This window comes from Penicillium crustosum (assembly GCF_028827405.1).
Source record: "Penicillium crustosum strain IBT 35664 chromosome Unknown utg000002l_segment0_segment0, whole genome shotgun sequence".
Taxonomy (NCBI): domain Eukaryota; kingdom Fungi; phylum Ascomycota; class Eurotiomycetes; order Eurotiales; family Aspergillaceae; genus Penicillium; species Penicillium crustosum.
The window spans coordinates 8,469,612-8,493,409 of NW_026623123.1; the positions used below are offsets into that span (position 1 = coordinate 8,469,612).

The window sequence follows — 23,798 nt, forward strand, 5'->3', positions numbered from 1 at the left end:
GACTTCCCTTTTTCAAGAAATATGGACGCCTGGATGATGTCCGATATTGTTCGTTGCTAGGTATGGGGAATCTCCTCTTTACTATGTAGATACTTCTTTTAATCTATGTATCATAATGAAGAGAAAATAATAACACCAAAGCCTAGTTCATTATCCCAATTCTCCAGACCCAGATACTTTATAGGACTAAAGGCTAAAGGTACTGTACACCGCAAAGACACCACAGTCGAAGCTAGATCTAGGGAGATGACCTCGCTGCAGACAAGAAAGACCAAAAAAAAAGGAAATAGACATGAAAAACGAATAATAAAGTAAAAAAAGAAATCAACCCATGCATCGTGCATCACCGTAACATAACCCATAAACAAGTCATTGAAGGTATCCGTAGACACACCCGATACACCCGTACAACAGGTCCCGGGTGTTCATCGAGATGAAATAGGACAAGCAGATATAGAAATGAGATAATATACTCTTTTCTATTTTCTGAGCGACAAGATTAATTACTAGATCGTCAGTCAGTGAAAATGCACCAACAGTAATAGTCGAGTCAAGTTAGAGCCACGGGGAAGGAAGAAGAAAGGTTAGGGTTTAGATGTGACGGTGCACAGGAATATGTAGAAGAAAAAAGAAAGAAAGAAAGAAAAGGGGAAACACTCACAGCAAACCAATCGTCAAATCACCATGAATCTTCGCCTTAAGTTGAACCTCAATATCCAGATTCAAGTCCAACCGTAAACGAAGCTGCTCATCCCGACCACCATCTTCTTCCTCTTTTTTCTCTCCGCCACCGAGGATCCCGCCAACGGCCTTGCCCGCACTACCAGTCACCCCGTTCAGGGCATTCCCGGCTGTGTTCTGCACGAGCTGGCCGGCCTGGTCGACGCCACCAACGCCCGGAAGTCCACCGAGCGGACTGCCGTTTTGTTGTTGGGGCTGGCGTTGGCGACGGACGCGACGCTGGGGTCTGGGCTCTGGTTCCATTTCGCTGCGGGCGATGGACTCAGTATCTGATTCTTGGGGGCGGGGACGAGGGTCTGCGACGACGACGTTCGGGCTTGGGTTGGGGTTCTGGTTCGGGTTCGGGCTCGGCTTCTTCTTCCTCTTCTTGTTGTTCTGGCTCTGGCTCAGGTTCTGAGTCTGGTTCTTGTTGTTTGACGGGTTCTTCGGGTTGTTTGTCCTGGTCTTGTTCCGAGGATGGAGGGGTTTGTTCTTGCTTGGCGGGAGATTTCTTGCCTAGCTTGGGAGGGGCACGTTTTGGTTTGTTTGGGGTTGTGTTTGTTGAGTCGGGAGTAGGGGTGGGAGGTTGTTCTTGATCGGACATGTTGGAAATAAAAGAAGAAGGTTGTTAAGGGGGGGAAATGAGGGGAATATGAATTGAATTCGAGAATGAGATATGGAAGGACAATGCGTCAGAAACGGGATAAATGAAGTACTATGTAATCGTGCGTATAGTGTAATGATGTAGATTGTCTAACCCGTTTATATCATCAGAGGAGCCACTAGGCTTGGATAAAACCGGGCCTCGTAAATAAAATCTAACCGCCTCCGACGTCAGATTGGAATGATGTGGTTTTGGGATCCATAAGTACCAGATGTTGGGCCAAGACCCTCTCTCGGTACATGTAAGTCAATGGGTACTGCATGACGGGCTGGGGAAATCCTATGGAAAAGGTATGACGTCTCGGACAAGGATCAAGACGTGGAGAGTATGGAGCAAAAGGTTGTATAACGTCGGAAAATAATAGTGGCCACCGAGATTCATGCGCCAATCAGAGGGAATATCGGTGAATTTGGTGCATTGACGATCTCCACTGAAATAGACGAAATAGATTAAGTAGACGTAAGGCCTCGGAAATGATATGACGACACTCAACGTCAAGGTCTTCATAGTTAAAAAAAGAGTCAGAGAAAAAAATAAGCCAATGATATTCACCGGGCACTTTTTTTTCTTGTTCCTGGTTTTTGTTCCATTGGTTCAGGCCACGAGTCTGTTGTTTCCACGGATTGGGATGGAATCAGGCGGGTATACAATTGGCCACTTAGAGGGTTTCCGGATATTTGCCGTGGAGTTTTCACTGTGGACACGGCCATTGTGACAGGTCTAGCCAGATGTTGTCTGACAATGACGGTGCAGGTTGGAGAGAAGTGGGAGAGAAGTTGGAGAGGAACAGCCTCCAACGTCATGTCCGTTGATATGATGTCTGTGCCATTTGCCCTTCCACGTTGTATCATATCATATCGTCCCTTTCTTTCCTTTTTGGTTTATGTTAAGGATATCCTTCTACTTTTTTTTATATATCTTTTTCTTTTTTGAAATCATCTTCATTCTACCTCTATATTCTATACTCCATAATCTAGTCCCATCTCATCCATCACATCCATCATGGCGACCGTTGAAAAGACCAAACAACAACCCAAGAAGCTCCCCATCCAAGAGGACCTCTCCGACGGTGAAGACTATGACAGCGCCGATGACTATACCGACGAGGAGTATGAGGAGGAAGTACCACAAACCAAGACCCAAAAGGGAAAACAGCTCCAGAAGAAACCCCTACAGAAACAGAAACAACCCGTTCAACAATACGATGATGACGAATACACGGACGGATCAGAGTATGACGAGTACGAATACTCCGATGACGATGAAGCCGTGCAGCCCTACTCAAATGAAAATTCAGACTTCAGGCCCAACGGAGGCATGGATGTCCTTCACAAGGAGGAAAAGTCAATGCTGGATGAGGAAGGCATGAAGTTAAGATTGGAACTGAATCTGGAAATCGAGGTCGAGCTCAAGGCACGCATCCACGGTGACCTCACCCTAGCTCTCATGTAAGTAATAACTGAGGCATGCAATCCCTCCCCCCAGACCCCGTGAAGAATGTCTGCTCAAAGACCGAATTAGGAGTTGATCGCTTTCTATCAACAACAGGGCTTGATCACCCAATTACCCATTCTGGTTCCATTGCCAATGTCACGAAGATCCGACGTCGTTACGAGTGATCCTGTTTTCAATGCTTCAATTGCTTCGATGCTTTTCATAGAGCCATGTTTCCATTTGTTCGGGATCTTTTTCTTTTTCTGCAATGGTTTTCCTGGTCGGCGTGCAGGGCCAAGGGGATGCAATACACCGGAGTGTATACTGCTATGTATATTCCTTGGGCAATCACTCGAATGGAGTTGAATTCATTTTCTTGCAGCAGTGCAGAAGTAGCAGTGCGGAAGTAACAGGGCAGAAGCAATAGTACAGAAATGTAATGGTGTAGTAGTGTATTAGTGTGGTGTGATGAGCGTAAAAGTGTCATGGCGGGAACTGTGAAGCCGAGGCCGGGGTCTTGGCGCTGATTTTCGACCCGCTGTGTTACCAACTCCCCTCTTACATTGTACATCGTTACTTGGTATTATTCTGTACTCAGTTCATTTTCCAATTGTCTCACTTCTTTCTCCCAATCCAATTGACACTGTACACATCTCTCTCACCCAATACAACCGCCACTATGTCGTCCAAAGACTTCATCATCAAGCACATGAACGCCGATCACCAAGACTCTCTCGGACTATTCCTACAAGCTTACTGCGGTATCACATCCACCCAGGCCAAAGACGCCCATCTGGAAGAACTCAGCACCTCGAACCTGATCATCACCGCTCACGGTACCCGCTACAGCGTCCCCATCGAACCCCCGATGAAGAATTACTCCGAGGCACGCAGCCGAATGGTCGCCATGCACAAGGAGAGTCTAAAGCGTCTAGGCCGCAGCGAAATCACACTTACAGAGTACCGTGCCCCGCGCGGCATCCATGCCGTGATCTTTGTGCTGTGTTTGTTGTTCTACGTCACCTGCTTCCTGCGCAGCAACCTGCAACCCGGTTCCGATCTCTACGAGTACTTGGGGCTCCAGCGTGTGCCCTGGTTTCCGCGTCTTATCTGCATTACCCAGCCGCTTGTCGTGGCTATTCATATCATTGAGACCATCGCGCTGGTTGTGACTCAATTGAAACCACTGAATGTGCCTGTTCTGTCGGGTTTGTGGTGGAAGTGGGTTGCATCGTGTTTCGTTGAGGGGTATGGTTCGTTCGCACGCATTAAGCAGTTTGTGAAGGAGCAGAAGGCGAAGAACGGAAAGAGCCAGTAGAGGGTAGTAGCATGGGCAGTCAATGGTGACATGTGCAATCACTAGCGGAGAAAGTCGCTCATTTGTATTTATATGGATTTTGGGATTGCCAGGATAACTGGGAATTGACAAAATTGAAGATTCAATGCTGTACAACGTTAGTATGTAAATGGCTTGAAAATGGTTAGATTGGAGTTGATGGCTCCTTCCTAAGGTCCAGATCATGAATTACAGTTTGTAGCACGTGACTATATACTGAGTCAGCCACTATACATCACCTGACTGATCCAGTGACCGATCCAGTGACTGGGGCCACTAATCCCAATCTGGCCTAGTGTCGGTTAGGGCACTACACAAGCGAGCGACACAGTGCGCCCTGCGAAATTCAGCGACTCCACGACCTCAAACTCCCACGACAACCCTACGACAACTAATCTGTGTTTCTGGTGAAGGGCTGCACATTTAGAGGTGAGTTATCCGGCTATCTCAACTCCTGCAAGGTTTCTTTCGAAAAATTCTGTTTCGCTCGCTGCGCCCATCAATTTCGATCATCGGTATTCAATTCCTCCACATTCAACTTTCGATCCTGTCTCGCTTTCAACGGTCATCCAACCACTCCGCAACTACTGTCGCCCAACTGTTCGATATTGGAAGATTGATTTTGTACGGCGCTCGCGACGAAACAGAAGGATTGAAAGGAATTTTTAAAAAAAAGAAAAACTTGTTAAAGGTCCACAAATCAACAACATCTAACTTGTGTCCGTCGACTTAGACCCCTCCATCAATCGCAAACATGGGTATTTCTCGGGATTCTCGCCACAAGCGCAGCGCCACCGGTGCCAAGCGCTCTCACTACCGCAAGAAGAGGTACGATTCTATCAACCCAGCATGAGGTCGAATATTTCTTTCATTTGGAGGAAAAGAAAAAAAGAGGATTCGATATACCAGTTACAGATTCTTACATGTCTTTGTTCTACAGAGCCTTCGAGAAGGGTCGTCAGCCCGCCAACACCCGTATTGGCACCAAGCGCATCCACCTTGTCCGCACCCGTGGTGGTAACCAGAAGTTCCGTGGTCTCCGTCTCGACTCCGGTAACTTCTCGTGGGGCTCCGAGGGTATCTCCCGCAAGACCCGTGTCATTGGAGTGTCCTTCCACCCCTCCAACAACGAGCTGGTCCGCACAAACACCCTGACCAAGTCGGCCGTTGTCCAGATTGACGCTGCCCCCTTCCGTCAGTGGTACGAGGCCCACTACGGTCAGCCCATCGGCCGTAGACGCCAGCAAAAGACCGAGGCTACCGAGGACAAGAAGTCCGCCTCCGTCGCCAAGAAGCAGGCTGCCCGCTTCGCCGACTCCGGTAAGACTGAGTCTGCTATCGAGCGCCAGTTCGAGTCCGGTCGTCTCTTCGCCGTTGTCGCCTCGCGCCCCGGCCAGTCCGGCCGCTGTGACGGTTACATTCTGGAGGGTGAGGAGCTTGCTTTCTACCAGAAGGCTATCCGCAAGTAAACGAAAAAATAAAATATTCGGTTGTTGCAACGGGTGGATCGGAGTTTCAGCTATGTCATGATCAGAGCATCCACAGGATGCAATTTGTCTGTAGAGCTCTGAGCCGTCAAATCCATGGGAATTGTTCCTAGTTTCATCTCTTCGTTGATAGTTGGCATTCCTTGTGTAGTGAGCATGTGTAGTGAGTATACAACTGTCGAGTATCGTGACACATTGGTATAGTATCTTGTCGAGAATCTGCGATGTGATGTCCTTGGACTTAGGTACAGGTGATCAACATACAAGTACTGTGTACATAGATTGATGTTTTAATTTATTCTTTTCTAAAACTCATCAGTGCACCTTTTATCAAATGTAGATACTTGAAACATAGAAGGGAGGTATAGGAAAGAGGACAATCTCCGGGGGTCCCTCCTGGGCCCGAGCTCGATGCTTATCCATCTCTCCCCCGCAGCCCAATCTTCTCTCAAACAACCAAACAACCAACATGACGACCATCAAAACCCGCATCTGCATGATATCAGACACACATACAGCCTCTCCACACCCACCTCAAAAAACAGACAATGCCTATCGCTACCCCCTCCCAAAAGCAAACATCCTCCTCCACGCCGGCGACCTCACGAAAGTGGGGTACCGCGTCGAGCACGAAGCAATGATCGCCATGCTCACCGACGCCGACGCAGAACTCAAGCTCGTAATAGCAGGAAACCACGACATAACCCTAGACGAAGAATACTTCACAACCTTCGGGTACAAACGCCACAAACGCCCAGAGAAACTAGGCAAAGAATCCATCCTGCTCTCAGACGATAACCTCCAAACAACCCTACGCACCTCCTCAACCGACAATCCAAACACAGATTCCCTAAAAGCCTACGTCCGCTCCATAAAGTCACTCTGGACGAGCGATGCCGCCCGAAATGCAGGAATCATATATCTAGAAGAAGGAATCCATTCCTTCACACTCTCAACGGGCGCAACATTCACCCTCTACGCTTCCCCATACCAACCGGAATTCTATAACTGGGCTTTCCCATACACCCGCGATCAAGATAGATATAACCCCGCTCCCGATGCACAAACACAACCTCAAAATCCAATCCCGGATTACCCGGCCATCGACATCCTCCTAACCCACGGCCCGCCTGCCGGAGTCCTGGATCAGGTCCCGCCTGATATGAATGTTGGATGTGAACATCTCCTCCGTGCAGCGCGGCGCGCAAAGCCGCGACTACATCTCTTCGGTCATATTCATGAAGGGTGGGGCGCGCAGCGTGGGGTGTGGGATGATGAGGGCGGCGGTGGTGGTGTTAAGCTTGAAGATGTGCCGACGGATGCGGAGGAGATGCTGGAAAATCGGGGTGCGTTCTATGATGTTAGTGCTGAGGCGGAGCGACCGCTGCGGGTTGGGGAGGAGACGCTTTTTGTTAATGGGAGTATTATGACGGTTAATTATCAGGCGAGGAATGCGCCGTGGGTGGTGGATTTGGAGCTTCCTGTTTCTGAGAGATAGATCATTATTCGGTGACTGTAAATAAATTACTGGACTATAGTAGGAGGTTAGTGCTGGTACTTGGAAAATAAGAGGGGGAGATAGAGAGACTGACTGGGTTGTATCCAGATATATATCTACCAAGGGTTAGGACGAAAATGTATGCACACAAGAAGTATCAAAGAAAAATTACTTTTACGAACAAGAAAAGTCAGCCCAAGTTATATGATTGAGAGAGTAATAATACCTATCTAATCATTGTCATTCAGTTCTATATACACGCAGTACAGCACAAGAAATAGCTACGAAGAAAACCCTCTGAACCACCACAGTAGGACCACCCGAGAAACAGGACAAAAACAGAAACAGAAACAAATAAAAACCAAATCATAAGGCCAAAAGAAATAAACATAAGCAAATTAACCCGAAACCCCATATCCCTAAGAAATAGCTCCTGAATCCCCCCTTAAGGAGCACCACCAAGACCTAGAATATTCGTTAGCTTCCAGAAAGACATCATACTCTAGACGCAAGAGACTCACCAGCAGCAAACGCCAGGTACCAAGTACGCGAAGCGCCACCATCAATCCAGCTGTAGTCGAAGTTCGGCTGTGTAAAGAATTCCCACGACGCTTTGGGATCGACGAGGGCTAGATTGGCGTAGAGCACACCCCTCCATCCACCCTCGACCTTGGAAGCCGGGGTCGAGGCATTTTCAGCGAACATAGCCTGCCATTCCTGGTGCACGAACTCCTTCCGGCGTGTGAAGGGGCTGTGTGGCATCAGCGGTAGCATGTGGATACTATGGGGTTTGTTAGCAATAGTTCAGAGTGAAACAATAACAGGATGGTTGTGTAGTATACATACCCTTGGATAAATTCGAGGTTGGCACCGAAGTAAGTAGTGTGATCTACCTTGTTCTCGAAGAGCTGTTTTGGATCTGTTAGTCTCGAGTTTGGGTTAAACATGAATGGAGACAGTGGGTACTTACAATTCCAGTTACTTTGTTTGCAGTAAAGTTCGCCGGCTGGTTGACATTGTCATCCTCCATCAAGAAGTAGTTATTGAGCGACCGACCCAGGATGCCGAGCATGACATTGCCACGAGCTTCCATGCTAGCATCGCCGGTCGTCTGTCCCCACATCTTGATCGCATACGCGAACATAGTATCTTCCGAGGTTGACTCCTGGTCCTTTCCATCGTAGGACTCGAACAAACCCTTCGCCCACGAGTGGCCGTTATACCAATCGAACGAGCGCGAGAATGGGAAGTGCGGGTCATCTTCAACAGGGTTACCAGCATCACGAACGAGCATGTTAACCCAGTCTTTGTTAGCGGCTAGCCAGCTGGGATCGAGAGAGCCGATGATGGCGGCTGTTTGGATGAAGTAGCCGTAGTGGAAGTGGTGGTCGTTGTACGCGGTGTTTCCGAAATCCTGGTTCAGGTCGCCGTCGTAGCCGGCGGTCGAGACAACGCCTTTCCAGACGGTGTCGTAGGCGAGTGGGTATTGTTGCTGGTTCTGGACGAATAGATCGAAGGATTTCTTGAGCTGTTGGAAGGCGTCTGTTGCTAGATCGACGTTGTTGCCGAGCTGGTTGACAGTGTACACTAGCATGGCGAACTTGCTCAATGCCTTGCCGCTGTAGTACATGCTGTTGAGACCTGTCTGCTCTGAGATGTTCTGCTTGAGCTCGTGGGGAGCAGCCTGGATAATGGCGTGCTGGGCTGTGGCGGAGAGCTCGTGAACACTGCCTTGAGTAGTTGACCACGGGGCGAATCCGATATCGATGGGAAGGTTTTGCTCGACCATAGTCCAGCTTTCTCCGATCACAGCGGTAGAGTTACCCTTTGTTGTGGTGCGGAGGTGAATATCGGTGATACGGCCCTGGGTGGCATTGTCGAAGGAGTGGACGTGATGGGGTAGGGCGAACATGATCAGAGGTGTATCCTTGACATCTTTTCCAGCCTTGGTCCATGAGAGCGTGTAGCTGCCCACATCATCTGTCACAGAGCCAGAGATCTCTCCGGCTACCGGGTAGACACCAGACGAATTATCATAGAACTTTTCGCCAGACTTGCCAGCGGGGTTCTTCGCCACTTGGATGGTACCAGAAAAGCCCTCGGGACCGCGGAGATCAGTCTTTGAGACTAGTTTGAACTTCGGATCCTGGCCATCAGCCGGAGTAGCGTAGACAAGCCAGTCTGTGTCATCCTCAAGGAAAACCTGGTACTTGAAAATGCCGGGCCTAGGCGAACCGGCGCTGACAACCTTGCGGAAGAAAACACCACTTTCAAGCAGGGGCTGCAGGTCATTGTACACAGCTGTTGTGTAGCCCATGCCTTGCACAACGGGGAAGGTAATCTGCTGAGCTGAACCTGGGGAGCGCTTGATCACAGCGTGGGCCGAGAAAGCCTTTGGCTGTTCGACGCTCATGACAGAAGACTTGTCAAGTTCGGTTGCAGAGAAAATCAGATGTTGAAGGCCGACTGGGTTGATGTAGTACTGCACTGGTTTCCCGGGGATCTTGTCGTTCGTAGGCCCGTATGCGAGCATGTGAGCCTGGACATGGGAGATACCCATACCCCAGCTCTTCAGGGAGCCGGCTCCCTTTGACCACCCCAGCGAGTAGGGCTGAGTGAAGGTAGCATTAGTCTGAGTGCCCAGGAAAAGGCCGGCATAGAACTTATTTGTCGCAATTGGGTCGGTGGTATTGGCCTAGTTCACAACGTTAGAATGTTTCATCTGTATTTTGCTCGCATTGGGGAGTATCTTACGTTCTTGTTCTGCACAGGGTGATCATTTCGAGACTTGATATTAGCAGGAACAGGACCAGTCGCAACTGGCTGGAAGATATCTTGGCCGTGCATTGGTTTAGGATTGCCTGATGCAACTGGGGGCGAAGAAACTGTGTCGACGGGCCCTACTGAACATTAGAATATGGATAAAGTGTCAATATTTCATGTTCAATCATACCGTGCGCTACAGTAGTGCTTGGTTTGGCTTGTTGTGAGTCTGTCACAGATCCAGTTTGAGGAATTGGCGCTGAGTGTTTAGGCTGTTGTGCCGAAGTTGTTGCTTGAGTCGCCGCCGGTGCCGGTGCAGTAGTATTATGACCGCCGCCCAACAGATCTTCCAAGCCGTCAACGAATCGGACAACGTCAAAATGCGGGAAAGGCTGTTGCGATGAATGGCCGTCCAGTTCCAAAGCTACTCGATACACCTAGTCCAAAATGTCAGTACAATGCCATATACCATGTAGCACATTCCTCTGAGACGTACTGGGTGAGACTCAGGAACTAGCAGCCTATGTTCACTGTTTGAAGGCGGATATTGAGTCTCATGGGCAACTGCAGACGCGGTAGCTGTGGTTTGCAGAGTAGTTTCTAGCTCATTTCCCACATGCGGGAGACAGGAGGCGATGTCCGTGGCTAGAACCCAAGTTAGCAAGGCTGTAGCCTTCCATTTCAAGCGTGAATCCATGGTGAAAAGCCAAGTCTCGCCAGGAGTGTTGAACACGCGGAAGTTGTAGAAAGTCCGTGTACTATTCCTCAATTCAATCCAATGGGATATGAATTATTCGAGGGTAGACGACTTCGGAGGGGTCCAAAAGGCAAAGTGAAACTGGCAAAGGAGACAAATGAATTCAGAGGAAAGCAAACTTACAAATAAGTAGCTTTGGATTCCAGGAGACGGACTATACCCCCTCGGAGCTCAAACACGCAGGTCCAGATTGGGACAACACACGGGTTGGTTTGTTGTGAATGGACCGCAGATAGATTCCACAGGCTGTCGATCTTTCATAGATATTAGCAGCGCACAGCCTTTAGCCAAGGGGAATGACGTGAGTTGGATATCGTGTCTGGCTCAGCAATGTAGGGAGCAACAGGCAACACGTCGAGTCCGCGTGCGTTCTCCACCCCTAGGAATGTGTGCGGGAATCACTGCAACGACCACTTACTGGATTATATGGGATTCAGCTATCTAGTGTTAATTGGTGATAACTGAGAGATGGATGTGATCGCTACTCTGTAAGTTAGTTGAAGTTGTTTAACTCCAGGCACCACCTTGCCAAGAGATCGCCCTATGTGGAGTAGAATCTAGGACAAGATGGAACAGGAACAAAACATGAACATATCACTATTCAAATGATTCAAATTGTCAAAAGAACTCGGGGATGACTCAATATGAATCATAAGATTATCCATGGATACTTTTTAGTTACTTTTTATGGAATCATGGGACATGTTCCAATGGTTTATCCCAAGTCGACGCTAACATTCCAAGGTCGAGACATCTGAATTGTCCAGAGAATATGTACCGGAGATAGTTGTAATTTTGTATGACACAAGTCCATGTGAAAATATGGTTGGGAGGCGGCAGGGTGTGTAAAGTATTCCATTGCACTAGTTAGTTTGTTATATGAACTACATTATATGAACTATATTGTGCCCATGGGCACATGGATAACCTGAAGTACAGCGAGAATGAAATGCTTTTAATTCAAAAGGCGCCGCAAAATGGGTCGCATTAGGTGCTGACATTGAACATGGCATATGTGAAGTGAAATAAAATATCTACATTCATTGCATGGGCTTCGACATGGGCTTGATGATACCCTGCTTGATCATGACACGAGGCTTGGTGCCACTCTGGAAGGTTTCTTTCGTAGACCACTCGGGGCCCAGGGGCAACCGCAGGGACCGTTCGTACTGCTGCTTGGTCTCAAACTCATGCGGCAACTGGCTGGCCATGTACTTCTTGTTCTAGAGTAAAAAGTTAGTGAATTGTCCGTCTTTGGGTGTAGTGGGAGTAGGAACAAGACTTGGCTTACCTTCTGCACTCGCTTCTGGTTGATAATGACCCGATCAAGCTTTGCGTCCTTACGCTGATGGGGCTTCACACCCGCCACAGTAGTCAGGTCTCGCTTTTGCCTCTTCTGCTGTCTCTTGCTGACACCTTCGCCGGCCCAGCTGCCCCAACCCATCAGTGTGTTGTCCACGACCTGGTCGCCTTCGTCTTGGACAGTGTCCATCTTATCTTGTTCGAATTCTTGGACAACTTCATCGCCGGCAAAGGCTCTCTTCACGAGGTCGTGGTTCTTAAGCAAGACAGGCACCTTCTCCTCATCATCGCTGTCATCCTCGTCGAATTGTTGTTTCGCGAGGGTTGCCTTGGTGTTCTTTAGCTTCTTGCTCTGCTTCTTCGCAGGAGCAACTTCTGGCTGCGCAGCATCGAGTGAAATGTCAATGCTCTCTTGAGCATCTGGGGCAGTTCGGCGACGATTGGTCCGTTCGGTCTGAATCAACCAAGGGTTCTCCTCCTCTGTGGGGATATCCTTTTGCTGATTGGAAGAGTCGCCTGAAGATCGTGAAACCTTCTTGTTGCCGGATGCTCCTGACTTGTGCTTGGTGGTACCGTTGACAACAATGTCAACATCATCGTCTGATCCTGCTGCTTGGGCAGCTTCATCATCGGAATCTAGCTTCTCCTCGAACTCGTTCTTGGGCAACTGCTTTGCGCCAGACTTGGCTTCGGGCTTCTTTGATTGACCAAACTTTCGTCGACCGACCTCTGACTCTGCTTCAGACAGAGACTCCTCTCCGTGGAGTTCACGGTTGAGTTGGCGAAGCTCCGCGTCGTTCTTTTCTTTGCGGGCGGCGTCGGCGTTTTTCATGAATTTCATTTCGAAAAGGTCAGCATGGCGCCCCTTCACGCCATCCTCAGCATCATCACCACCCTCGAGCGCCTTGAGCTTCTTTTGGATTTTTTGTCTTTCCACGTCTGAACCCTCCTCGTTCCAAGGGTCCTCATCTTCTGACTCGGAGCTTGAAGAGCCCAAGTAGTCATCGTCTCCATTAGAGACACGCTTGCCTTCGATTCTCTTCCGTAGCTCCTCCTCTCTTTGGGCCAAGTCGGCTGCACTGTTGCGGGCTTCTTCGTCCCAGGCAGTGCGACCGGTCTGTTTCAAGCCCTTGGCCCATTTGCTTTCACGGTGCTTGGAGCCCATGCGAGCCTCGGCTCTCAGACGCTCGTTCTTCTCCTGGTCCATGTCGTCCATATCCACGCCGGCTTCCATGAGGGCATTTTGTTCCTGTTGCTCCATCTTCTCACGCTCTTTGCGGTGAACACGGCGATAAGACTTGCTCTTGATCTTCTTGATACGCTTGGCACGTACTTCCTCTCGGAAAAGGAGGTCACGTCGCTTGCGGAGTTCTGCACGACGAGCCTGGATCTCCTCGATAGGAAGGTTGCGGGCCTGTAATTCTTCGAAACTCTGAATCTGGTCCTCGGCTGACTTGCCTTCAGCCTCAGCCAGTCCACTCTCCTCAAGGATGTTCTGGATGACGTTTTCGAGGTCTGTCTGCGGCTTCGCAGCTTCCAAGCGGTGGGTCTGCTCAGCATCGGGATCACGTAGCGGGAAGGAGAGGTGTTCGGCTCTGCGGTTGGCTTTGACAGTTTCGAGCCATCGGTTCAAAGTTTCTTTGCTCTTCTCGTAGGCAGCAGTTCGGTCAAGTCGGTCTTGTTGGCGTTTTGCTAGAGGAGCATCTAGCTTGCCAGGAATGCCCGATTTTGATGCCTGGACAACGGAGTCGATATGTTTGAGCGAGTTCTTGAGACGGGAGTCCGTAATTGAGGGTAGGAGATCGGCGACAGTCAACTTGTTGGCGGATGTCAAGCCGTACTCCGAGTGCTTGCCTTGTTCTTGTGATTTTTGAGTGCGTTTCGTAGGTTTTTCGGTCTCCATAGACTGGACAAAGTCTTGTAGTTTCGAAAGTCCGTGCGGATCCGCATCGGCATCGTCGTCCGAAATAGAAAGCCCATCGTCACTGGTATCGCTTTCACTGTCCCCCTCTGACCCAGAATCCTCGTCGCTATCGTATTTCGCAGCCCGCTTGGCTTTCTTAGCTGCTTCCCGGGCCTCCTCCTCCTCGGCCGCTACATTCATATCCCAGGCAGTCGCGAGATCAACGGCGTCTTCTCCAAGATCATCGTCCTCGTCATAGTCTTCACCGTCAGATTCTTCCTCCGATTCGTCAACATCCTCAGACAAGCTGATCTCTGTAGGCTTCTTTGGCTTGGGTGCCGCTTTCTTCGGCTGAGATTTGGACTTGGAGGCGCGGAAAGTGAAGCCCTCGAATCGCTCTTCGTCGCTCTCACCGAGAGCTTCGTCGCTGTCCAATTCGCTGTCGTTATCGCTGTTCACTTGTCCGAGTGTCCATTCGTGTCCCTCACTGTCGCTGCCACCATCAAGGCTTCCGGTATCCTCAGTTCTGCGGCGCTTATATTGGGCGGCGGTATCCTCCTCGTCGTTCTCGTCGTCATCGCCGCCAGTATTTCTCTTGCGGTTGAAGGTGCCATCATCGTAGGCCCCAAGACGACTGCGTTTAACACCCAATCTAGTGTGAATTGTCTTCTCTGCAATAGACAGTGCATTCAGCGACCGAGTGCTTTTCCGCTTCGGCGCTGATTTCTGCGCCGAGCGGTCTTTCGGACCCTGCCTCTGAGTCTGGCTGCGAGGCATAGTGGCGTATAAGTCAAGAAATCAAACTCTTGACTAAGAAAGAAGCTTCAGATCAGTACTAAAAAAGTACCAAGTGATCTGATGGCTGCTTTCAAGAGGGGTGTAGATGGTGTTGAACTTTTTTTCTGCCGGGAAAAAAGTTCTCGGCGCGGAGATTAGCGCGACCCGTTCATTCGTCGAGTTTTGTCTCCCAACTCCCTCCGGGACAACTCGACTCGCTCTATCCCCCTTCTGTTCCAACTTCAAGGCTATAGAACTGTCGCCATAATGTTCAAGCCCACGCAGCCAATGATGGTGCGTTTGCGCTTGACCACCAAGCAGGTCAATGGTGGCTACTACAAGGGAAACCGGACCGGCTCCATGGGTCACTTCGACAAGAGAGGCACATACAGGCCTGATCTGACAAAGCACCGTGTGTATATGCCTGCGGAAAAGCTCGAAATTCCCGGGTGGCGTTACACCCCTGAGACTGCGAAGGAACCATTCACCGTGAGCATTCATAACCATTTCATACCAGTTAGCCAAAATGCAGATTTGCTAATATGGGTATAGCTCGCCCCCTTCATCACAAAACACATGCGCAAGACACCATCGAACTACGTTCAAGACATTGAGAGAAATGGCCGAACGATTACCGTGATCAGAGGATTTGAGGGCAAGGACTATCTGGAGAAGTGGGCCGAGACCGCTGAAGCCGAAGAGGCCCGACTAGCACAACCCTACACCGAGAAGACCAAGAAGATTGAGACCAAGCCGACGCCACAGATTGAGAAGATTGTGCAGATTGAGAACCAAGAGCTGGCCCAAACGCCCGAGACGCCCAAGCCCAAGCCCTCCAAGACCCTTTTCTAAGAATTCCAATAGACTGAAACCGCATAGCGGGGATTCTATGTGTTTTCAACTGAATTGGGTGCGCATCAGCCCAGGCGCTTGAGAGCACTCCCTAATCTTTATGCCAGCGGCCCAGCAAGCACCCACAACCACCTTCGCTGGGCATCACTCAACAACTTCATTGATCAACCTCTCCGTTGATTGAATATATCCCATGTATTATAGTCTCTATAACATCAACTTGATTTGGACCACGAAGGAACCCGGATGTATCGGTGGACGTGTACCATTTGGCATTGAGACCGGAGCAATTGTGTACTATTTTGACAAATTCCATGAATATCAGATTACAAAAAGTTCAAGTGGCATATTGCCTCTTTTGGTATTTGTTTGTTAGCATATCTTTTATATATTTTCTAGTATATGTTTACTATATTTTACTTGGAAGTCAGATGGGTAAGATCTATCTAATTTACCAATATATTTACTGTCTATACCAGGCACTCTATGTCAGCTTAAAACCAGAATGTTCCGGTGGCGATTCCAATAGAAAGGTACCTCAGGTCTCGATATGTGGTCCGTGCTCAACAAGTCCGATAAGCCCGCCATGCTCTCCCGTATCGGCACCCAACAGCGACGGCGATGTCATAGTTCTTCACCTTTTCACTTTTCTCCCCCACCAGTGACGTGGGCTTGTGTTGACTTGTTTCTCTGCATCTAGAGCGTTCGTTTTATCTAACCTGCTGGCTATTTCCACATCAGGCAGCTCCTGCTGCAACCATGTTTCAATCCTTCACTGGTAACTCTCGTCGCCCGCGGCAGGTGAACCTCAGTGGCCGGGCCACTAATCCCTTCGCTGCATTCCCCGGAAACTCGCCGACCAGACAAACCCCTCATGCCGCAAACCCCGAGAGCGCAGTTGCCATTGCCCAACGAGAGCGAGCACTGAGACAGCAGGAGAGAGATCGACAGACGGCATCTCGCACCGTTCAGCGAGTTTGGCGGGGTCACCACAGCAGGCAAGCAACATATAAGGGCTGGAAGTCTGAATGGGATACCTTTGAGTGGGAGAGGGTTACCAGTGCCCTGGGATTTGACGATAATCGGGGCCCAACGACGGAGCTTGAGCGTCTGGAGTGTCTAGCACGTCTTTCCGCGCCACCATATCCCACAGCGGAACAATGCCTGGACCAGCTCAGGCTTCTAGTTCAGTTTGTGGGACAGGTAAGAAAGAAAGAAGATGTTCTACGTCTGGTGTACTTCTGCAATGTCTTTGAGCAGACCTTCCATGCTCTCCCCACGATCGCTACGGAAAATGACTGGACCGAGCTGTTGAAACGGCTGGCAACCGCTATTCTTCATGCTCTCAGCTCAGCAACGGAGAGTCCGACTCATGAGGCAGCAGCTCTGCCTCTCCTTCGGACGATAATCTTCCTGGTTGACTTGATACCAAAGAAAATGGCAACAATTGCCAAGCACTACTATCAAACGATGGCGTTTTTGACAAAGAATATCAAGCGCTGGGAAGGCACCCTGTCGCCGGAGCATGTCACAAATGCTGTTCTCGCTCTTCTGAGACCCATCACTTCAGAAACGATGACAGCCTACGAAGCTCTTGCTATGTCGTATCTCACCATTCCGAACCTGCCCGCTTATCTTGGCGAGCTTGATGGATTGGCGCACCAAATCAACTACAAATTACTGGCGCCTGCAATCGAATCATGTATTCCTCCGACAAAAGAACGCATTTCGACCGACGATGTCGAGGGTATCGAGGGTCGACTTTGGCTGCTTGCATACTTGATATTCTTTCACCGATATGCTCTTCCAGGCCAGGCCAACCTGCAAGCACCGGACCTCGGATTCCTGAATGTGGTATCTGGGTTACTGAACTCAACCTCTATCTATCTTACAAGATGCTTTGAGGTGGACGAAAATGGCCTGGATCCAGTCAGGGGCCCTTATTTGGATCAGTTTGTCACAGAGCAAGTCAGTAGCCTGGTGAACCAAAGTAGCATCACGGGGCTACTTTCTCGCATTAAAACATCCCAGCTTTCTCACACAGATCTTTCAAACAACGAACACAACGCTTCGAGAGAAGCAAAGGTTCTTGCCACGTATGCTCTGAACTTGTTAAGGGTATTTCCTCGGCGCGGTGATGATATTCGGATGTGGTTATACCTGGGCTCGGCGCCTTCGGCAGGTACGACTCCTGACCAGCCAGGTGCGAAGATACCGGCGGTCAAGTACTTCTGGCAAGCGTCAAGATCCAGTCGGATTTTTGAAACCATTACCAAGGACTCGACCCAGGTTCTTCCATTGCTGCAATTGCCACAAGATGGGGACAAAGAGGATCAAGAGCAGGAGTGGACTATTATCCTGCTCTTTTTTGAGATTTACACGTTCCTCTTGAAGGTCATGGATGACGAGGAGTTCTTTTCAAGCGCGTCACCATTTGCAGCTTCACCAGGTGTGCTCGCTTCGTGGACAAAAGAGAGTGCGCTGCCACTTGAAGACATTAAAGACATGACTGTCTTCCTGAAGAATCTCGCCTTCACACTATATTGGAATGTTGCCGACTTGACGAAGAAAGGGCCTGTTCCTTCAACTGTTGTGGACCTCAGAAGTTACTTTAACAACACGGCTCAAGTGTCTGGCCCAATGGAGCGTGCTGAAGTGGAGACCAAGAAGGAAATAAATGATCTTCCTGGCGTGACAGGTATCCCACTAGACTACTTCAAAGGCTTGGTTACAGGTTTGCTCAGAATGCTGCATGAGCGAGAGTAAGTCGAAATGTTCCATTTTCTATGATGTAGGGCTCTAGCTGACACGCTTTTAGTTCTCGACGCAAATTCCTCCCTCCAAATCATTGGCTGATGACAGATCGATTTGACATGGAAGGCTTTATCCCAGCCGTTGTGGCAGAAGAGGAGAAACGGCATGAATTCCAGGATGACGATGAAGAGTCCGATCCTGACCTTCTTGACGAGGAATACTCGGAGCCTTCTCACCTTATCGGCAATAGCCATGCGCGACGACTAATTCACATCCAAGCCATGCGAAATAGTCAACGAAGACAAGCTCAAAATAATGCTCTGGCCGCCATTGCACCACGGCTAGAGATACTTCGAAATATGCCTTTCTTCATCCCATTTGCCACGAGAGTGCAGATCTTCCGTCAATTTATATTTAGGGATCAACAGCGTCGCCGGAAGGGCTTTGTGGACCCTGAGTCCTGGCGCTTGTCTGTGGCCCAAAATGCTATGATAAATGGACCACCTGAGGGTGCGGCAAATATCTTGGCCCGACACCACGCCGACATCCGACGTGAGAGTGTGTTTGAAGATGCATTCTCCCAATACTATAGCTTGGGCGACGGTCTCAAAGAACCAATCCAGATCAGCTTTATCGACCAGTTTGGGGCAATGGAAGCCGGCATCGATGGTGGTGGTGTGACCAAGGAGTTCTTGACCAGCATCACTAGCCAAGCTTTCAAGACTGATGACTATGAGAGCATGTTTGCGGAAAATGATCACCATCTGCTGTATCCCAGCCCGATAGCCGTTGACCAACTCAAAAAGGTTCTCAGTGAGGCTGGGCTCACAAGTTCAAGTCCAGAATGGCAGGATGACGTGCGCGGTCTTCTCCGACGGTATGAATTCCTCGGCCGGATCATTGGAAAATGTCTTTACGAAGGGATCTTGGTCGATGTCAACTTTGCACCATTCTTCCTCTTGAAGTGGGCCTTGACAGGAGGCTCTAGGTCTGCGGTGAAGGAATCTTCCTATCGTGCCAACTTGAACGATTTGAAGGACCTAGATGAGGGATTGTATCAGGGATTGGTAAGTAACGTCCTGCAAGCTCGTAATTGTTTTTCTTTTCTTCTTTCTTTTGATCTTGCAGCTGACCAATTTTTTCCAGCTACAACTGAAGAATTATCCCGGAAACGTGGAAGACTTTGGTCTCGACTTCACCATTAACAACATAATTCGAATGCCCAGTGGAGCCAACCGGACTGTCACGGCAGAGTTGAAGCCAAATGGTTCACAGACCGCTGTGACAAACAAAAACAGATTGGTCTACATTTCCTATGTGGCTCGTTACCGTCTACAGTTACAACCTGCTCTACAGACGAACGCCTTTTTGCAAGGTCTGGGCCAGATCATCCAACCCGCCTGGCTATCCATGTTCAATCAATCCGAGTTACAAACGTTAGTGAGCGGCGACAAGGCTGATATTGATGTGGAGGATCTGCGACGGAATACCCTCTACGGAGGCGTATATGTGATTGGTGATGACAATTTAGAACACCCGACCATTGCACTATTCTGGAAGGTTATGCACGAGATGACCAACGAGGAACGGCAAAAGGTCATCCGATTCGTGACGTCTACCCCTCGGGCTCCATTACTGGGATTCAGCCATCTTCGTCCCAACTTCAGCATTAGAGATTCCAGTGAGGACCAGGAACGGCTGCCGAGTACTAGTACTTGTGTGAATCTTCTCAAGCTACCACGGTACTCTGATGCAGACACATTGAGGAGTAAGCTTTTGTATGCTGTGAGTTCTGGTGCTGGGTTTGATCTAAGTTAAAGAGGTTTTGTGTACAATTTTTTTTCTGGTAGACAGTCTACTTATGATTAATTTTTTTTCCTCGTATGCATAGCATGGGATTCTTTTGAAAATGGGATTTACAGTGGTATACCTAGGTATGTACTATCCATGGATGTATGTACTTTGTACTTTTTATGCCCGAGGTTATACTTAATAAGCCCTTAAAGCGGCAACCCCATCCCAAATAGGACTAGTGTCCCCATCTCGTGCAGCCTCTGAGTTTTCCAGAACCAATTGCTTTTGAACGGCTCAACTTTTTTTCTTCTCCTCTTACAACCTCCCCCTCCATCTTGTTCTCTCTTTCTTTCCAGGGAAAAGTCTTCCTTTTCTTTTCGAATCCTTAATCGAAAGATACAAAATCTCAAAAAAACACGAAAAACCCAGAAAAGACTTTTTCCAGTTATCTTATCTCATCCCCGATTGTGCGGTGTGTTGTGTGGAAGATTTTCTTTCAACGCCTCCATCGTCTTCATTTTCACCTGGTTAGTCATTTTACTTTTTTTGTCTTCCCTTTGATTCTTCCTTGAAAACAGTGTCATCTCTGCTTCGTCCCCTATCTCTTGCGCATGCAATACACTTCGATTCCCCTTCCCCGCTAACCAGCCATCAGTGCTCTCTGCTCAAGTGAAATTTCTCTGAACTCTTTGTTTCGTGGATCCTTTGCTGTATGGCACCCCTCTCTTTTCGTTCATTCACCCCTCGTTTTTCTCATTTCCCCCTTGGTTGCTTGCCAAAGAGACTGCATCAACTGCGGTGTAACCTTATCACATATGCCTCCTTGATTCCCCCTCCCCCTCTCCGCGATAGGCTCGGGATGCACATGCTAAAACTTTTTTTCTTTTCTCAGTGAAAACAGTCGCCATCATGTCTGCTGAAGCCCCCACCACCGCTCCCGTCACCGACAACGTTGTCGCTGCTGCCCCTGAGGCCAATGGCACTCCCGTCGAGGCCACTCCCGAGGCCGCCGGTGATGCTAACAACCAGCCCCACTCGGCTTCCCTCTACGTCGGCGAGCTTGACCCCTCCGTGACTGAGGCTATGCTCTACGAGCTCTTCTCCTCCATCGGTCAGGTCGCCTCCATCCGTGTCTGCCGTGATGCCGTCACCCGCCGCTCCCTGGGCTACGCCTACGTCAACTACAACAACACCGCTGACGGTGAGCGTGCTCTTGAGGACCTGAACTACACTCTCATCAAGGGTAAGCCTTGCCGCATCATGTGGTCCCAGCGTGACCCCGCTCTGCGCAAGACTGGCCAGGGCAACGTGTTCATCAAGAACCTCGACAACGCCATTGACAACAAGGCTCTCCACGACACCTTCGCTGCCTTCGGTAACATTCTCAGCTGCAAGGTCGCTCAGGATGAGTTCGCCAACTCCAAGGGTTACGGTTTCGTCCACTACGAGACCGCCGAGGCTGCCAACAACGCCATCAAGCACGTTAACGGTATGCTGCTGAACGACAAGAAGGTCTTCGTCGGCCACCACATCTCCAAGAAGGACCGCCAGAGCAAGTTCGAGGAGATGAAGGCCAACTTCACCAACATCTACATCAAGAACATCGATCTCGAGATCACCGACGACGAGTTCCGCGTCATGTTCGAGGCTTTCGGTGAGATCACCTCCGCTACCCTCAGCCACGACCAGGATGGCAAGAGCCGCGGTTTCGGTTTCGTCAACTACGCCAACCACGAGAGCGCCGAGGCCGCCGTGGCTGAGATGAACGAGAAGGACGTCAAGAGCCAGAAGCTTTACGTTGGCCGTGCCCAGAAGAAGCACGAGCGTGAGGAGGAGCTGCGCAAGCAGTACGAGGCTGCCCGCATGGAGAAGGCCTCCAAGTACCAGGGTGTCAACCTCTACGTCAAGAACTTGACTGACGATATTGATGATGAGAAGCTCCGTGATCTCTTCACTCCTTACGGTACCATCACCTCCGCCAAGGTTATGCGTGATGCCGCTGAGCGCTCTCCCTCCCCCTCCCCCGAGGGTGAGGAGAAGGAGGCCGACAAGAAGGACTCCGAGGAGAAGGAGGTGAAGACCGAGGAGACCGCCGAGGCTAAGGCTGAGGAGACCACCGAGGAGAAGAAGACCGAGGAGTCTGAGGAGTCCGAGGAGAAGAAGACTGAGAAGAAGGCCTTCGGTAAGAGCAAGGGCTTCGGTTTCGTCTGCTTCAGCAGCCCCGATGAGGCCTCCAAGGCCGTCACCGAGATGAACCAGCGTATGGTCAACTCCAAGCCTCTCTACGTTGCTCTCGCTCAGCGCAAGGATGTCCGCCGCAGCCAGCTCGAGGCTTCCATCCAGGCTCGCAACACCATCCGTCAGCAGCAGGCCGCTGCCGCTGCCGGTATGCCCCAGCCTGTAAGTTACAATTTTCACGATCGGTTATCTACCCAGTTACTAACTTTGGACTAGTTCATGCAGCCCGCCGTCTTCTACGGTGCTGGTCAGCAGGGCTTCATGCCCCCCGGACAGCGTGGTGGTATGCCCTTCGCCCCCCAGGGCGGTATGCCCATGCCTAACATGCCCGCTGGACGTCCCCAGTACCCCGGTCCCTTCCCCCAGGGTGGCCGTGGTATGCCCCCCAACCAACAGCTTCCTCCTAACTTCCAGGGTATGCCCATGGGCATGCAGGCTCCTGGCGGCATTCCTAACGGCATGGGTTACCCTATGCCCCAGGCCTACGGCCGTGGCGGCGGTGGCCGTGGTGTTCCCGGTATGCCCATGAACATGCGTGGCGGCCCCGGTTTCGCTCGTGGTGGTCCTCAGATGGGTCGCGGTCGTGGCCAGCCCGCCCCTGGCGGTCAGCCCGCTGGTGGCGAGCCCGCCTCTGCCAACCAGGCTCTCCTCAGTGCTCCCCCCGCTCAGCAGAAGCAGATGCTCGGCGAGGCCCTTTACCCCAAGATCCAGGCTCAGCAGCCCGAGCTTGCTGGCAAGATCACTGGTATGCTTCTGGAGATGGATAACGCTGAGTTGCTTGGCCTGTAAGTCACACTATTGCCTTCGTTCTATGTGTGAGATGATTTACTGACTTTTGTTTCTTTCAGGCTCGACGATGAGGAGGCTCTCCGCGGCAAGGTCGATGAGGCCCTTAACGTCTATGATGAGTACATGAAGAACAAGGGTGATGGCGAGACCGAACCCAAGCCCCAGGAAGCCGCCAAGGAGGCCCCTGTTGAGGAGAACAAGTCTTAATTGATGTGTTCACTCTTTGTCTTCTCGGAAATCTTGGACGCACGTTTTTGACGACTTTTCCTTTCTCTTATCATTATTTGTTCCCATCTTTTACCCTTTCTTCCCCTACATCTCCCTATCTCTGATCCTGATATCCCTCGGTTCGAAAAGTTTGTTCTTAGGCAGTCACCTTCCTGGTGTTTAGTTGAATGCGGTATGACATTCGGATTTTTTTCCCCTATTTTCCGGTTTCCCTAGTACAGCCGATTTTCCTTTTGCCTTTTTTACTCGGACTGGGCTATATTGCGTGTTCTCCGATATTGGCATTGGTAAAAAGTCTTTTCTTATTCTAGGCGCTGGGTGTGGTTCCTTTGACAGTCAACCTTTTCGCTATCTTTGTTTCTTCTTTTTTTTTTTTTTTAATTCAGTTGGGAGGGTTTCTTTGTTTCCACAACTCTCCCTTGCTGTCTCTTGTGTCAGATAGATTTATGAATTCCTCGCGGAAAATTCCGGTCGTTCTTGTGTTTGTTCTCGGATTCGGGAG

The 23,798-nt window shown here is 50.0% G+C and overlaps 11 protein-coding genes across 11 annotated transcripts; 7 read left to right on the forward strand and 4 right to left on the reverse strand.

The window, feature by feature from the left end:
• Positions 1 to 499: 499 nt before the first annotated feature.
• Positions 500 to 984, reverse strand: N7487_006727 (uncharacterized protein; the record flags this gene model as incomplete). The annotated part of the gene is made up of 2 exons (XM_056874474.1): positions 500 to 506; positions 662 to 984. The coding sequence occupies 2 exons, from the start codon at positions 982 to 984 to the stop codon at positions 500 to 502; spliced, it is 330 nt and encodes a 109-aa protein (XP_056732194.1).
• Positions 985 to 1,003: 19 nt separating this feature from the next.
• On the reverse strand, positions 1,004 to 1,324 carry N7487_006728 (uncharacterized protein; the record flags this gene model as incomplete). The annotated part of the gene is made up of 1 exon (XM_056874475.1): positions 1,004 to 1,324. The coding sequence occupies one exon, from the start codon at positions 1,322 to 1,324 to the stop codon at positions 1,004 to 1,006; it is 321 nt and encodes a 106-aa protein (XP_056732195.1).
• Positions 1,325 to 2,386: 1,062 nt separating this feature from the next.
• On the forward strand, positions 2,387 to 2,836 carry N7487_006729 (uncharacterized protein; the record flags this gene model as incomplete). The annotated part of the gene is made up of 1 exon (XM_056874476.1): positions 2,387 to 2,836. The coding sequence occupies one exon, from the start codon at positions 2,387 to 2,389 to the stop codon at positions 2,834 to 2,836; it is 450 nt and encodes a 149-aa protein (XP_056732196.1).
• Positions 2,837 to 3,497: 661 nt separating this feature from the next.
• N7487_006730 (DUF2470 domain-containing protein) lies at positions 3,498 to 4,136 on the forward strand (the record flags this gene model as incomplete). Its single annotated transcript, XM_056874477.1, has 1 exon — positions 3,498 to 4,136. One exon carries the CDS (start codon positions 3,498 to 3,500, stop codon positions 4,134 to 4,136), a length of 639 nt encoding a protein of 212 aa, XP_056732197.1.
• Positions 4,137 to 4,908: 772 nt separating this feature from the next.
• N7487_006731 (40S ribosomal protein eS8) lies at positions 4,909 to 5,623 on the forward strand (the record flags this gene model as incomplete). The annotated part of the gene is made up of 2 exons (XM_056874478.1): positions 4,909 to 4,982; positions 5,095 to 5,623. The coding sequence occupies 2 exons, from the start codon at positions 4,909 to 4,911 to the stop codon at positions 5,621 to 5,623; spliced, it is 603 nt and encodes a 200-aa protein (XP_056732198.1).
• A 487-nt stretch (positions 5,624 to 6,110) lies between these two features.
• N7487_006732 (metallophosphatase domain-containing protein) lies at positions 6,111 to 7,139 on the forward strand (the record flags this gene model as incomplete). Its single annotated transcript, XM_056874479.1, has 1 exon — positions 6,111 to 7,139. One exon carries the CDS (start codon positions 6,111 to 6,113, stop codon positions 7,137 to 7,139), a length of 1,029 nt encoding a protein of 342 aa, XP_056732199.1.
• A 445-nt stretch (positions 7,140 to 7,584) lies between these two features.
• Positions 7,585 to 10,599, reverse strand: N7487_006733 (glucan endo-1,3-beta-D-glucosidase; the record flags this gene model as incomplete). Its single annotated transcript, XM_056874480.1, has 7 exons — positions 7,585 to 7,604; positions 7,661 to 7,920; positions 7,986 to 8,047; positions 8,110 to 9,834; positions 9,894 to 10,039; positions 10,093 to 10,339; positions 10,399 to 10,599. The coding sequence occupies 7 exons, from the start codon at positions 10,597 to 10,599 to the stop codon at positions 7,585 to 7,587; spliced, it is 2,661 nt and encodes an 886-aa protein (XP_056732200.1).
• Positions 10,600 to 11,595: 996 nt separating this feature from the next.
• On the reverse strand, positions 11,596 to 14,641 carry N7487_006734 (UTP14 family protein; the record flags this gene model as incomplete). The annotated part of the gene is made up of 2 exons (XM_056874481.1): positions 11,596 to 11,882; positions 11,951 to 14,641. The coding sequence occupies 2 exons, from the start codon at positions 14,639 to 14,641 to the stop codon at positions 11,700 to 11,702; spliced, it is 2,874 nt and encodes a 957-aa protein (XP_056732201.1). The 3' UTR covers positions 11,596 to 11,699.
• A 267-nt stretch (positions 14,642 to 14,908) lies between these two features.
• N7487_006735 (mitochondrial 54S ribosomal protein mL41) lies at positions 14,909 to 15,493 on the forward strand (the record flags this gene model as incomplete). Its single annotated transcript, XM_056874482.1, has 2 exons — positions 14,909 to 15,130; positions 15,194 to 15,493. The coding sequence occupies 2 exons, from the start codon at positions 14,909 to 14,911 to the stop codon at positions 15,491 to 15,493; spliced, it is 522 nt and encodes a 173-aa protein (XP_056732202.1).
• Positions 15,494 to 16,252: 759 nt separating this feature from the next.
• N7487_006736 (HECT-type E3 ubiquitin-protein ligase) lies at positions 16,253 to 20,065 on the forward strand (the record flags this gene model as incomplete). Its single annotated transcript, XM_056874483.1, has 3 exons — positions 16,253 to 18,255; positions 18,312 to 19,314; positions 19,394 to 20,065. The coding sequence occupies 3 exons, from the start codon at positions 16,253 to 16,255 to the stop codon at positions 20,063 to 20,065; spliced, it is 3,678 nt and encodes a 1,225-aa protein (XP_056732203.1).
• Positions 20,066 to 20,950: 885 nt separating this feature from the next.
• On the forward strand, positions 20,951 to 23,275 carry pab1 (polyadenylate-binding protein; the record flags this gene model as incomplete). Its single annotated transcript, XM_056874484.1, has 3 exons — positions 20,951 to 22,441; positions 22,496 to 23,064; positions 23,128 to 23,275. The coding sequence occupies 3 exons, from the start codon at positions 20,951 to 20,953 to the stop codon at positions 23,273 to 23,275; spliced, it is 2,208 nt and encodes a 735-aa protein (XP_056732204.1).
• Between the last annotated feature and the right edge of the window lie 523 nt (positions 23,276 to 23,798).